The 14,698-nt window shown below is 58.6% G+C and overlaps 1 protein-coding gene and 1 long non-coding RNA gene across 5 annotated transcripts in view; one reads left to right on the top strand and one right to left on the bottom strand.

Moving 5' to 3' along the window:
- NR5A1 (nuclear receptor subfamily 5 group A member 1) overlaps window positions 1-11,941 on the top strand; it is a 25,616-nt gene extending 13,675 nt beyond the window's left edge. For all 4 annotated transcript variants that reach the window (XM_060608705.3, XM_060608706.3, XM_060608709.3 and 1 more), the window contains exons 5-7: window positions 394-513; window positions 2,457-2,604; window positions 10,199-11,941. In XM_060608705.3, the coding sequence (XP_060464688.1) occupies window positions 394-513; window positions 2,457-2,604; window positions 10,199-10,446 (516 nt within the window). In that variant the 3' untranslated portion in view covers window positions 10,447-11,941. The remainder of the gene's footprint in view (window positions 1-393; window positions 514-2,456; window positions 2,605-10,198) is intronic.
- On the bottom strand, window positions 9,149-14,696 carry LOC132662959 (uncharacterized). Its single transcript, XR_009602770.1, has 2 exons — window positions 14,579-14,696; window positions 9,149-10,209 (listed from the first exon to the last, which is right to left on the bottom strand). It is a non-coding gene; the product is annotated as an uncharacterized LOC132662959 (long non-coding RNA).
- Between the last annotated feature and the right edge of the window lie 2 nt (window positions 14,697-14,698).

The following is a 14,698-nucleotide window of genomic DNA, read 5'->3' as shown; positions in this document are numbered from 1 at the left end:
TTCATGAACATCATTCACCAATACTTATTGAGTACCTAACATGTGCCGAACCACCTTCTAATACCGTGCCCACTTTACAGATGAGAAAACAGAGGCTCAGAAGGCTATAGAATTTGCTTAAGGTCATGCAACTTGTAGAAGCAGAGCTGGGGCCTGAAGCCCGGCCTGTGTGAGCTCTAAGCACCCCCATTGAACCTTGGTTTTGGTTTGTTTTGCTAGAACCTTGCCACACTTTGATGAAGTAGGCAGCTAGGCAAAAAGGGCACAGACAGGTTAAGTAGCTTGCCCAGGTCACATACCCAAGGGAGCCCCTGAATTATGAGTTGGAAGAGGGAGGGGTGAGGGGAAGGTCCCTGGCTGGACCCCGCACCGGCATATGCCTCTTCCCTCCAGGTGGCCGACCAGATGACCCTGCTACAGAACTGCTGGAGCGAGCTGCTGGTATTCGACCACATCTACCGCCAGATCCAACACGGCAAGGAGGGCAGCATCCTGCTGGTCACCGGGCAGGAGGTGACCAGACCCTACTGTGCCCTGTGCCAGGCCCTCATGTGCACTTCCAGAATTCTGAGCCCGGAAGAGATCGTAGGCCTCTCCAGGGCTGGCCCTGGGCAGCCGAAATGTCAGCCCTTCCCCCAAGTTCATGCCCAATCTCCCTCTGACCTGCCCTGGCCCTGGCCTGGACAGGAGGCAGCCACCCTGGGAAGCATCTCAGGGATGTGGGGAGGTCAGGGAGGAGGTGATGGTGGCACTGGATCTAGAAGAACAAATAGGGGTTGGTCAGGTAGTAAAAGGTTGTGGGGGAATCAGCCTCACCCACACCACAGCAGAGGGGACAGCATGGGCAAAGGCGTACAGGGGGACGTTTAGAACTGCTGAGCCACCAGGGGCTGCCAGTATATGGGGGTGGGGGGCAGGAGCCCTGTGGTGGGAGGGGTGAGGTGAGAGGTAAGCCTGGAGGGGTTGCTGGGGGCTGGGGTGGGCAAGACCTTGCAGGCCCTAAATCCTGAATAAACAAAGGAAGGGCAAAGGAATTTGCTCCTCTGTCCAGAGCGAGGGATTAGGGGCACTAGGGTACGAGCTGGGAACTCCTGAGATTCAACAGGACCAACTGGAGAGTTTCAAGTGCAGAAGGGCTCATGCATACTGTTTCTGAGGAAGCCCAGGGAGAGGGCAAGATAGCGGCTGAGGGCATTGAGGCCACTGTGTAGTGCTGGGGACCTGGAAGGGGACAATGCAAGGAGGAAGACCCCCAACTGCGGGCAGCAGGTGTGGGAAAAGTGGAGGGAAGGAGGGAGAAAAAGAAGAGAGGCTGATGCCAGGGCCTGGGCTGGTGGAGGGAGCATCAGTCTTGAGGGGGCCACAGGAGCAAGAGTGGGCCGCCAGGCCCCCTAGGGGTGGGGGGCGGGGAGGCTGAGGCCCTGCTCCCCAACCCCTATCTGTAACCCAGGCCCTCAGTCATCGAGCTCAGTTCTTATCCTGAGAGTCTCGGGACATCCAGGGCCAGGGAGTGCTGGTCCCAAGGGTGTGACTTGAAGGTCACCTGTGAATGCACTGAGGAGAGTCTGAGGTGTGAGTGTGTTTGTACTGGCCCATGTCAGCATGTGTGCGGGCTGAAGCGTCTGAAGGCCATGGGGATGTCCAGTGTGCGCGTGCGTGTGTGTATGTGTGTGCGTGTGTGTGCCTGTATTTTATTGTACAAAATCTCCACACAGGTAAGTGTGTGGTTGTTGAGATGTGCCTGTCACCATGTCAGTGGAGACTCGTACACGGGCACGTGTCTGTCGTGTTACCTTGTGATGTGACCATACCAGGGCATGTGTGTGTGTGCGTGTTCCCTTCATGAAGTGGGTAGACCGCCCTGGGAGTGTGTCCGGGTGTGTGCGTGTGTGAGCGAGCGTGAGCTGAGGTGTGACCACATCCCCAGTCTGGGTGTCCACGTGTGGCCGTGTGTGGGGCCCTGAGCAGTCAGTGGCGCAACCCATGTGCGTCCAGGCGGACCCGCCCCCGACCCTGCCCCACACCCGGCCGCGTGGCGTTTGCTGCAGATATCACTCAAAACACAAAAGCCTCTTGTACCACGGGCCTGGTGGCAGCTCTTTGTGTGCGAAGGACCCGCCAGCTCTGCCCCTGCACCCGCCTGCCCCGTGTTGGCTCTGCTGCCGCGAGGCCCTCAGCTCCCGGCAGCGTGGGGAGACCTGGGAAAGCTGGGCCCAGCGTGGGGAGAACTGGGGCTTGGAGGGCTCCTGGGGCGCGGGGATATGTTGCCGCCCCGCCCCCCCCCGCTGGCCCAGCGCCAAGGATGGGCACTCCCGCCCACCCCGCCCAGGGCCTCCCATCCGCCCCGCCCCTCCCCCCACCGTCCCTCGTCCGAGCCTCCCGCCCACGGACGGCCCGCGGAACCCCTGGCCCGTCCTGTGGCCCGCGCCTCCCGACGCTGATGTCTGTCCGTCCAGGTGGAGCTGACCGCGGTGGCCGCCCAGGCGGGCTCCCTGCTGCACAGCCTGGTGCTGCGGGCGCAGGAGCTGGTGCTGCAGTTACACGCGCTGCAGCTGGACCGCCAGGAGTTCGTCTGCCTCAAATTCCTCATCCTCTTCAGCCTCGGTGAGCAGGCCCGGCGCGGGGCGGCGCGGGGGGCCAGGCGGGTGGCCGGCCAGGGGTCGAGAGGCCTCCATGAGGCTGCGCCCCCGGCGGCCTTGGCGGGGCACGGACCCCTCTCGTCGTGAACAAGGGTGTGAAGGGACCTGGCCCAACGCCTGGCTCTTAAAATGGGGGTTGTTTCCTCTCCGGGCCTCAGTTTCTCTGTGTGAAAGTACAGAGGACCAAGACAATGTCTAAGATTTGCCCGTGTGGGATACAGACTCCTTCTGAGAATTCGTAAAGTCCTGCCTGGCTGCCCTAGAAAGGTGCCCATCCCTCCTCCAGAAACACCTGTGTGATTTCAGGAGCTTCTGTTCCCTGGCTGCCATCCCAGGCTCCCTGTTTTCCCTGATTCCCTGCTCTAGGGGGTCCACATTCTGGCTCTGGGTTCCTTGGGGCCCAGACCCTTTACTCACTCACTCACTCACTCACTCACTTATTCATTCTACAAACACTTGCTGACCATCCACACTCTGCAAGGCACTGGGCACATGGAGTGAACAGAAAAGATCCCAAATCCATATTGTCACAGAGCTGACCTTCTCTTGGGGGAGAGACAATAAGCACAATGTGATTAGTGAGATATAGAAATCACTGAAATGATTAGTAGAACGTATCACCTGGAAGACTGTGGTCAGTGCTAAGGAGGGAAATAAAGCAGAGAAGCGGCAGAGGGTGAGCCCAGCTCACCAGACCTACTCCCCAAGTCAGGTGCCTCCCTCTCACTGCCTTCTGGACCCGCCCAGCCTCCACCCTCCTCTGGGCTCTCCTCAGGCTGGCCTGCCATCCTCCTTCACCTAACAAGCCATCTCCAGCGTCTTCCCTGTGTCCAGCAATGCTGTGAACATAGACATGTCCTTGCTGTCTGGTAGCTCCCAGTCCAGGAGAGGCCTTCAGCTAGCACTGTCACTGTCAGGATGGGGACAGACAGATGGGGAACCCCATGTGGGGAGCAAGGGCTCTGCCTAGAAGGCTTCCTGGAAGAGGGACATCTGAGCAGGGTTTTGGAGGATGAGTAGGAGCTTGCCGGAGGGATAGATCTTTCAGCAGAGGTATAGATGGGATGGAAGGTCAGAACAGAGGGGCATGAATGCTTTGTCATTCAGGGAGGAGGCAGGATTCGGATGTCATTTTTGTGGCAGATGACATCGGCCCCAGTCAGTGAGGGAGGGCCTGCTCAAGAGTGGGTGGGGGGAGTTGGGGAAGCCAAGGGGAAGGAGTCAGCTGGGTGGGGGGTGGTGATTAATGAAGCGTTGATTGTGATTGTGGGAAGCCCAGCGCTCAGGCTGTGGCCCTGTGGCTGGTTGCCTGGGCTGGTCTCCCGACTCCAGCACAGCAGGCGGGTAGCTGGAGGGCTTATCTGTAAGGCTACACAGGTTGGTAGGGGATGGCTAAGGTGCGAGGTAGAGACAGAATCTTGGGCTGCCAGTGAGGAGCTGGGGCCTAGAGCCCTTGCAGGGTCCTCAGGGGCCCAGGCCAGGCTGGGGGAAGCCCCTTCCTTTCTCCCCACAGTGGTACCCGCTTCCAAGCCTTGTCTTTATGAGCTGCCAGGCTCTGGGAACTGGCTCAGGCCAAAGCCATGGTTGCGTGTGGTTGGGGGTGTGGACACCCCAGGAGGTATGTGCGTGTCGGTGCCTTTGCTTCTGTATCTTTGTTTTCGCACATGTGCAGACTAAGAACTTTCACAGGCTTGCAGGCTTTTACGGGTCATGTTGTATAAAGAATCTGTAATTGGCGAGTGATGGGAGATTGGAGGCAAGAGGGATTTAGAGATCTGCGGCGGTGTAGGGGCTGTTGTGAGGTGACAGTTCTTGACCTGACCATCAAGAGGCCCCTGGGGAGGTCCAGAGGAGGGGTGGGTGGAAGGTGGGATGCCAGCCATCAGTCTCCTTGGCCAGGCCTTCCTGCGGAGAGGGCACCATGTCTCCGGCCTGAGGCACACCCCTGCAGCCTCGGCCCCTCTTCCCAACAAAGCCCTGGGTGCTGGGGACTGCTAGGCCAGCATGGCTCTGGCCTCTACCGGGCGATTAATGCAGGACTCCTCCTGGTATGGGTATAAGGACAGCAAGGCTGAGCCCAGCCCTCTTTTCCTGGGTCCAGGTGAGTGGCTGAGTTCAGAAGCATGAGTGCTGGCCCCTCCTTCTTGCCAGCCTTCATCCTGCTTTCCAGAGGAGGTGGCTGAGGCCTGGGAGATGGGGACCGTCTGCAGTGCTTGGCTGGCATAGGCTGGAGGGGCCGGACGAGAGCATGTGCATGCATGTGTGCACCTGGGCGCATGTGCGAGGCAGGGTGGAACAATAGTTAGGGATGGGGACTAGGGACGGACCACCTGGATTCTAAATCTGGACTCTGGCTGTGTGCCCTTGAGCAAGTCACCCCACTCTCTGAGCCTCTATTTTTCCCATCTGTAAGATGGCCGTCATAATAATCCTTAATTTGCTATGAGGATTTAATGAGGGGATTCCCCCCAAGTACTCAGAGCGTGCCCTGGCCCCTGGGAATGTGTGGGTATTGTTTTCCTTCTAACCGTCATTACCATCAGTGAGCAAATGAACAAAGGAATGAATGAAGTGAATGAATGAACCAGTCTCCATCTTTATCATGTGCTGTGTCTGGCACAGTGCCTTGTCACAGGCATGAGGGTCTGGCTGAGGTGGGTGGGGGAAATGCCCAGCCCAGCAAGTCAGAAACAAACTCCAGTGAGGCTGAGTCTGGGATGGGTGGTGGGGAGGAGGTCCCGGTGCCTGGGCCTGCCTGAGCTCCTGGGAAGGCAGTGGGAGAGGAGGCCAGGTAAGCCACAGAGGCCAGGTAAGCTGTTGGCCGACAGGTTCCGGGTTCCAGAAGGAGACTGAGCAGTCCAGTGTGATCAGAGTTGGGCCAAAGAAAAGGAACCAACCCCACCTAAGATATCAAGGAAGGCTTTTCGGAGGAAGAGGGGCCTCTGAGCTGGGCCTTGAGGTATGAGTAGGAGTGTTCTAGGTGAAACAAAGCAAGCAGCAGCAAGGGCATTCCAGACGGAAGCCAGAGCTTGTGCAAAGGGATGGGGAATCCTGAAAGTCTGGTGTGACTGTGGGGCAGGGAGGGGGGTGGAGAGGAGGCTGGGGGGTTGGGCAGGGACGGAGCTGTGTGAGGCCTCCAATGCCAGGCCAAGTACCTTGACCCTTACCTTGGGAAGGCTTTTCAGCTGAAGTAACATGATCACATTTGCATTTTAGCAAGGTCCTTCCAACTGCAGCCTGGGAGCGGGATGGCAGGTGGCAGCCCGGAGTCCTGCAAGAGGCTAGACCCAGGGCTGGAGTGAAGGAGACAAGTTTGGGCAAGAGGAGGGGGAAGATTTGCCCAGAGTCGGGAAGGTGGGAGGGGATTTCTCCCCTGTTCCAGCCCCAGACCACCAGGAATAGGTCCCCAAGGGAACTGGAGCCCAGAGAGGATGGCCACTTGCCCGTAGACCTCCAACGGGTGTGCTGGGCGTCACCCTTGGGGCGGTGGCTCCCTGGGCTGGGCAGCCCGAGCCCCTGTGACGACTGTCCCCCACCGCACCCCGCCTCCAGCCCACTCAGCGCCTCCTTCCCGCCTGCCTCCGCACAAGGGTGCCATTTGGCGTCTAAATAGCTGTCTCCCTGCAGGCGTGGAGGCAGGTAAGGAGGTTTAATTAAAATTAGTGCCTCTCTCCTGGCGATCACGGTGTTTATGAAGATGGGCCCGGCTGGCATTGTTCCGCAGAGGACTTAATCGAAGCTTAATGGATTGACCTAACATTCGATTTCCTGACTTCCATTGAGGCGGCGGCAACAGCGTTCCCTCAAGCGTTTGCAATTTCCCCACTGCTCCGCGCCAACAAAAGGCGGCCTGAATAGCAGCCCCACTCGAGGGGCCATTGTGCGCGGGGGCGCCTGCCTGAGTCACCGCGATTGGGACAACATTCTTTATGCCTCGCAGGAATGAAAGGATTATTCAAATATTCAATTAAACCGTGAAAAGGGGGCTTTTCTGAGAACCGGGGGGCCCCCAGCTCCGCAGAGCTATAGCAGGCTGCTCTCTGAGGTGGGGGGGGGGCATCTCCCAGCCCCCTCCCGCCTCCCCCCTCCCAGCCTCCGCCTCTGGGATCACCGGAACCGCAGGCTGGGGTTTGGGGGGGAGCACGCCAGGCTTTTCTCCCACGTACCCGTCTCCAACCTGCGGCATCCCAGGGCCCAGAGCTGGCATACAGATGAGGTTCGGACCTGGGGCGCCCTGTGAGGCAGAGATTGGTTTGGCCCCATTTTGCAGATGACAAGGAAACTCAGCTCAGGGGAAGGGCCTTGCCCAAGGTCGCCGGGCTGGTGGTGGAGCTGGGATTGGAACCCTGGCATGTTAAGGGGGTGTCTCCAGGTTTGTGTGACCCCCGCTCCCGTGTCCAGTGGGAGAAAGGCATGGTATTTGGCGGGGTGGTGGCTCTGTCACACCCATCATCCTGCAGGGTCTTCACAGCAGTCCCTTTAGATGGAGGCGCGGGGAGGTGGGAGACGGCATATGACTTGGCAATGGTCCCCTCCAGGGTGAGGAGAAAGGTGAGTATGGAGTCCAGAGTCGACCGTCTGGGGAAACCTAGGATCCCAGAGATGAGGGCCCTTGGACAGGACCCCTGGATTGGATGAAATGTAAAGTTTTCACGTCCAGTCTCTCAGGAACCCATGTCCAAGCTTGACTCTGCCTGTGCTTACCCACTGGACTTTGGAGCCAGCAGACCTGGGTTCGAATCCAGACTCGGGCATCTCCTGGGTGTCCCAGGCTCAGCCCACTGTCCCTGCGCCTGGGGGATGCCCTTTCCTGCCTGCCTGGGTGTCTGTGGGGATTCACTGAGCCAGTGCACGGTGCCCAGCGGGCGCCTGGGAAACCGGATGCACTTATACTGTAGTCATTGGGGCTCAACTGGTGACTGCTTCTCTCCCCCAGCCCTGTAGCCCACCACATGGGGGCAGCGGGGGTCTCCAGTCTGCAGAGAGCTAGGAATGGGGGCTGTCCCTGAGAGCTGTCCTTGCTCTGCACCCACCCCCTGCACTCCACCTCATTGTCCCTGGTCCGGGGCTGTGGAGAACAGTAAATCCTGGTAAAGCCAAGGCTCTGGTCCTCCCAGTCCCCTCCCACTGCAGACTCCACTGCAGCATCCTAGCCCATCCTCCTCCACCCCCAGATGTTTCCTCTGGGCTCCCTTACTGCTGTGTGGCCTTGAGCTGGTCCCTACTTTTCCCTGGACCCCCCAGGTCAGAAGACAATGTCAGGAGAATTGCCCAGCCTCAGGAGTGGTGGGAGGTGAAGGTAGACAGGACCCTATGGGATGAAGAGAGGTTGGGATAGAGATGGGGCCAATAGTCACCTCTTATGCCTAGGAGGTCAGCTTTGGAGGGGGTCGGAGCTTCCCATGACCTTTGAGTGTATCTGGAGGAGTCCAGGCTAAGGAGCAGGGCTGTAATGTACAGTTGAACAGGCTGTTCACTGCACAAGGGCACCTAGGCAGGGGGTGAATAGGGGCTGAAATCCAGCTTGTGTGCCCCTTGCCATACTGTCTCTGTGGACAAAAGGGAACTTCTTTCTAATTGGCACAGAGGCACCTTATGGGCTAATGGCGATCCTGGGCAGGCGAGGAAGAAAATGACTGTGGCTCACTTACTGAAGGGAGATGAGGGAGCCAAGGATGGGGGTGGAGGATTGGGGCCAGATCCTGCCATACGCCCTGGGCCCAGCTCAGGTTTCCCTAAATCCGACTTTGGACAACATGGGCCTCAGCGGGCACACTGGGGGCGGCTGGGGATCAGGGTTGCCAGGAGCATCAGGCCCTCCTGGCGCAGTGGGTGTTAAGAGGGATTAGAAGGGCCAAGGGCTGCACATGCTGGGCTCCCGACTCCCCCGCAGCAGTAGGGCTGGTAGTCATGGGGGCAGAGGGAAAGTGGATGGATGACCATTTTCTGAGCCACTGGACGCCACATCCCAGGCAAGGCCCTGCTGGATTGGGGGATGGGGGACCAGTTCTGTGGATTCCTGCTGAACCTCACCCAATAGGCAGGTCACCAGCTGGAGGTGCTGCCCAGGAGCTGAAAGAGGCCTGCCAAGCAGTGATGAGGACTCTAGTGACAAGAAATGGACCCTCTCTGGGTGCCCCTGGGGGCCTAGGCCCCTGTGCGGGCCCCCAGACCCAAGCTCCGGCCCCTGCAAGGTGGGCACGCCCCTTTCATAGCAAAAGAAGACCTTGCAGGCCAGGAGGGGACAGGGCACAAAGCCACTGCTCCTAAATGGCGGGGCCGGGATTTGAACCCCCATCGGCCTCACTCCAGAGACATTTTATTTTTTGTGTCTTCACTGGACCTCCACTGGGTGCGGAGGAGGCATCGGTCACACCCCTCTTTCCCTGGCACAAGTGATCCCTGGTCCACGCAGAGCCGGCTGCCCTCCCGTCCCTCCCACAGGCAACCACGCCTTCACGTTTAACCTGGATTCCTTGTTTTGTCCCTGTTCTCACGTAAAGTGCACACTCTGTACAAGTACTTTTAATTTATGTAGATGGCTCTGTCTTGTAGATCTCATTCTGGATCTTCCTTCTCTTTTTTCCACTTAGCCCTATGCTTTTAAAGATCTGTCCATTTTTTCTGTCTGCTCCATTACTTCTACTGCACAGGACTCCCTGTGGTGCGGCCACCACACAGCCATCCAGGCCACCTCCGTAAATGCTGCTGCAGTGAACATCCATGTCCCCCCAGGGGCCCCAGGAGAGAATCTCCTTGGGGTTCTGGAGCTTCTTGATTGGTCACAGGAGTGCCTGTTGCTGTCTAGAATAGGGCCACCAGTGCATGTGCCTGGAGGCTGGGAGATGGGACCCTTGCAATTACAGTGTGCCTGTCTGGTGATGGTGCTGATGGTGGCCACGATGGGGATGATGGCGACAGGAAGGTTTTGACCCGGCGATGGGGATGGTGTTGATCATGGTGGGGTGAGAGTAGAGATAGCAATGGTAACAAATTGGTCTTGTTACGTGCTGGACGCTGTCCTCCAAGCATTTTCCACCTGTCAAGTCCCCAAATTCTCCCAACAGTCTTGTGAACTAGGTGCTGTTGTCACCGTTCTGTAGGAAATTGAGAAGTCGAATAACACGCCCAGGGATACAGCTGGTGATGTTGGTGTGGTTTTGGAGATGATGAGGGCGTTCATCATGACCAGTGTGATGATGACAGTGGCAGTAATGATGGTGACAGGTGATGGTGGTTGGGTGGGTGATGGTGGCAGTGGCCGTGTTTGTGATAATGACGGGGGTCAGGGTTGGTGACTGCTGATGATGGCAGTGACCGGAATGGCTGCAGTTTGGTTGATGATGGTGGCAGTGGCCGAGTTTGGGAGAAAGCCGGGGCCGTCAATATCGGTGATTGATGAAGGTGGCGGTGTTCCTCAGCCGTGGCGATTGGAAGACTGCATCGTTGACGGCAGCGCCCCTGTCTTTGGTGCTGATGGGGATGTTGGCGCTCATGTTGCCAGTGACCGTTGATGATGTGATGGGCTGGTGATCGTGACAGAGCTCCTCCCCTTGCAGATGTGAAGTTCCTGAACAACCACAGCCTGGTGAAGGATGCTCAGGAGAAGGCCAATGCCGCCTTGCTCGATTACACCCTGTGCCACTACCCGCACTGCGGGGACAAGTTCCAGCAGCTGCTGCTGTGCCTGGTGGAGGTGCGGGCACTGAGCATGCAGGCCAAGGAATACCTGTACCACAAGCACCTGGGCAATGAGATGCCCCGCAACAACCTGCTCATCGAGATGCTGCAAGCCAAGCAGACTTGAGCCTGGGCTGGGTGGGGCTGGGCCCGGGGCCGGGGTGGGGGTCCAGCCACCCCCGGGGCCCTCCAGATGGTTTATTTTATTATGCCGATCCAGGAGCCCCCACCCTGTAAGCCCCTGCCCCTGGGCTCCCTGAAGCCCTGTGTTTGGGAAGGTGGGTGAGGGTGGACAGGGCCTGGCTGAGGTAGGGCCGCCCCACCGGCACTTGCCTGCCACTCCGAGTGTCCCAAGGAGGCAGCTGCTCACCACCCCTCCCCCTCCCCTTGCTCCCAGCTGTCTGTCCGGAATCCGGAGCACAGGTCCAGGGAGGAGGTTCGGGATTCCCTGGCGGGCCTCCATGTCCCTTGGGTCAGAAGTCATCCCTTCCCCCTCTCCAGGAAACAGAAGCAGAGAGAGGTTGAGCGGGCATCAACTGGGGGAGAAGAGAGGGTCTCCAGAACCCCCTCCCAGAGACCAGGAAGGAAGCCCTCTGTTTTGCAAACTAGGGGTAACTGAGTTTGCAAAATTGGGCAGGCACTGTGGGGCCTAGAGGGCTCCGGGGGGACAGGTTAGGACACAGACCTCCTCCCTAGCCCTTCTACCCCATCTGACTTCTGCAGGGGAAACTCTGACATGCTATCTGAAAACAGTTTCACTACAATCGTCTTTCTGCCCCTCTCCCACCAGAGGAGAAGCTTGGCACACTCCACGTTCTCCCCCAACCCACAGTTGGCCAGCCCGGGCTGGTATGTATCTGCAAGGCTGTAGTCAAGAGGTTTGTGGGCTTAGGGGTTTTGTTTCTTTCCAGATGCTCCTTGAAAGGTATGTATGTCCAGGGCAGGGGACAGAGTTGAGGATTGAGGCTGGGATTTGGGGATTAGCACCAAGTACAGCCCATGGTTTCTCCCCAAACTCCTGCATGCCAAGTACCCCATGGGCGGTGCCAGACCACTGTTTCTGAGCCCCCACTTCAATCCGGAGAAGAGCTGTTGCTTGCCCCTCCTCAGATGAACAGCAGAGTGCCCTGTCGGGGGTGATGAGCTCCAGAGTGTCTGTGTATGGGAATATGGGTGAACTTGAGGAGGGCGTATGGGTCTCCAGCTTGGGGACATTGCTGATAAGCCCCTCCCTTGTTGGCCTCATCCCCTTGGGTCCCTTGCTGCAAACCCTTGAAGCTGGGCTTCGGCTCCCTGGCCTCCTGCCCTATGTCCTGAAAGACACGGTCCAGGGCCAGGCACTAGGGAGTGGCCTTAGCTGTCCTCTGTCCGGGGCTGGGCGTCCACTGTTTTTCCTGCTTTCATGTTGCCACTGCAGCTTGTGCTGAGCCTGCCCAGTGGGAGGTGACTGGGCATCCGTGCTCCCCTGCCTTCCACTGCCCTGTCTTGGTCCCTGCCCCTGCCCACTGTGATGTGTGCCCCTGCCAAGGCCAGAGACCCACAGCTCCAAAACAAGAAGTGCCCTTAAGAATCTCCCCAGCCCCTGCAGTCCTGGAATAAATTTTGCAATTAGTTTCCAGTTCCCTTTGTCTATTTATGTTCCGGGGCCAAAGCGGAACCTCCCAGGTGGGTGTGGGTGGTCGAGGGTGGTGCAATGCTCTGATTGGGATGGAGGTGACAGATAACCTTTGGTTCAAAATCTGGGGCCAAAGTTGGGGCACACCAGCCACTGTTGGGGAGCCTTTTGGCCCCACCTCATACCTGGGACCTTGCGGTACCCAGGAGGCTTGGGAGATGCTTAGGTCTTCCTGGGCTTCAGCCTCAGTTCCACTACAGCCGTGCAGATGGAGGCACCTCAACCACCTTGGGCAGATGGGGGCAGTCATTTAATGAGCACCTACTGTGTGCCATCCCTCATATCCCTGCCCCTACCACAGCCCTGTGAGGTAGGGGTTAGAATCCAGGAGAGGGACTTGGTCAGTGACCTGCAGGGGCAGATTCGAACCTGGGTCCTCTCGACTTTGGAGCACTGGCCCTTTCCTCTCTGTCCATCTGGTGGCCCCGGGGCCGGTCCCTCTCACTGATTCTCTTGCCCTCCCACCCCCGCTGAGCACAGCTGAGACCTGAGGAATGCCTCCTCTGCTCTAGACCTTGTCCCAGGGCTTCGCCGGCTTTCTCTGTCCATTTTGTCTTCCCATCTGCTTCTCAAAGCCTCTTCGGCAAGTGGCAGGTCCAGATTACAGCCGAAGAAACCAAGATACAGAGGGGGCGAGGTGACCTGTCCGAGGTCACACACCAAGAGGGAGTAGAGCCATCATTCAAACCTCCATCGTCCTGACCAACCTGACTACTCCTACGGCCACCCCTGGTCCACTTCAGGCCTCTGTGCACGTTAGAAAAAGATGCCGGGGCACACAGCTTGGCAGTGGCTTTTATGCAACGAAAGCATCCCTTTCCTTCCCGGCACCTTTCAGAAGGGAAGTAGGTGCTCTTGTTCCTGCCTCTGGGGAGCACCAGGTCTTTTGGGAAAGCTCTCTTAGTCATCTCATGTTCCTGTGTGATCCATCGTGTCCCGGGGCCGGGTAAGATGAGGAAGTGAATGATTCTGCCCCTGCGGGGGGGGGGGGGGGGGGGGGGAGACAGGAAGTGTTCATAGCAGCGGGGTCATCCAAACTGGGTTTTGAAGATTTTGAAGGTCCACCGGCTGGACAACAGTTGGGGGCAGTGTGGGCAGAGGCAAGAGTTGGAGCAAAGGGATAGAGGGGTGTCAGCCACGGGTGTCTGGGGACCTAAGCAAAGTTACTCTGGCTGGAGAGTAAAGAGAGTGGGTGGTGGGGAGGGAGGGTATGGAGCAGGAGGAGGGAAGACCCGAAAGGACTCCTGGGTGCCCACCCCTGGACCTCTCCTCCTGCCAGTGCATATGATTAGTTGGTGGGGAGGCAGGAACCTCCTGGAAGGCGGCAGAGGTCTCTGCAAAAGCAGGCTGTAGAGACCAAGTGCCTGCCCAACTCAGAGCCACCTTCTTGCTTCCCTGGCAACCCTGCTTCTGCACTGGGGCAGCAGGTGGCCGGGCTGAGCGCCCTGTTCTGTGGACCTTCGGTGGTGGTACCCAGCCTGCCCCGCCCCGCCCCTCCCCCCTGCAGCACCGCTGTGTCTTCCTGGAGCCGGCAGGACGGCCTCTGTCTCCCCCTCCCTCTGAGCCCGCTGTCTTTCATCTCTTTCTTTGCCTGGGGTGGGGAGGGGGGGGTCTTCAAGGGCTTAAACATCATCTCCATGCAGCAGGTTCTGCGGTCCCACGGTTCCCTGAACATCTCTGAAGACAGCTGACATTCCTGAGTGCCTACCATGTGCTGGGCCCAGGGACTACCACACAGGACTGCATTTACCCCTCTTGTCACCTGTGGGGTGGGCCTGATGTCCCCCATTCTGCAGATGACGGGCTTTGGAAGGTTCAACAGCCCCCGTCCCCAGAATGAAATAACCAGACCTCTGGCCTTTCATGGTGGGTCCACCACCCCCGGACAGACAACCCAGGTGGGGCCCTGAGCGGAAGTGGCACATAAGGTGGAGACAGCAGGGAACAGCTTGTGCCTCCCTGGGTCTCAGGGCTTCTCACGCAGCCCTGCCCTGCCTCCACTCACCTGTGTCTGGACTGGCTTCCTGCCTCCTCCAGGGAGGCTGCTCTCCCACTCCTCCCTCCTGGGCTGTGCCACATCCTCTGGCCCCAGGAGCATTTGAGCCAGGCTGAGGGCAGCAGGGCAGTGTTAGCAGCCCCTGGGCCCCTGCTTCACCTGGCTTCCAGCTCAGGGCCCGCCCTGGCGCAAAGCCCTAACACATCATCACTGCTGCTCACCTCGGCCCCCAGCCCAGCTCTAAGAAGGGACCCGTGGCCACAGAATCAGTGGTGGCAGGACCTGCTCCCACAGCCAGACTCCAAGTCCTCCTGCAGGATGACCCATCATACCTGGAGCTGGTCCCACCTGCCCCCTGCCTTCTCTGAGCAGTCTGCCTGGGTGACTCCCACTCACAGTGACTGCCCCCGCCCCCTGACCCCCATGTTACCCAGCCGGGACACTGTCTCTGTCCTCAGTTTCTTCCTCTGTACAATAGGGGTGATAGTGTTCATGGGGCTGAGGTGAGGACTCACAGCTCTAAGGTGGTCAAGGGCTCAGTACCAGCCAGGTACACAGTAGGTGCTAATAGATGTTGGCTGCACCTACCCTGTTGAAGCTGGGGCTGTCTTGAGACCAAAAGACAAAGTGGCAGCTTCCCTTGTCCCACCCTTCTCCCAGGAAGCCTGGCAGGGTGACCCCCAGAGAGGAACAGGTCACAAGAGTACC

The sequence above is a fragment of the Panthera onca genome, chromosome D4 (genome assembly GCF_046562875.1).
Source record: "Panthera onca isolate mPanOnc1 chromosome D4, mPanOnc1 haplotype 2, whole genome shotgun sequence".
In the NCBI taxonomy this organism is placed as follows: Eukaryota; Metazoa; Chordata; class Mammalia; order Carnivora; family Felidae; genus Panthera; species Panthera onca.
The sequence above is the reverse complement of the archived record's forward strand: the minus strand, read 5'-3'. Positions and strand labels throughout refer to the sequence as shown.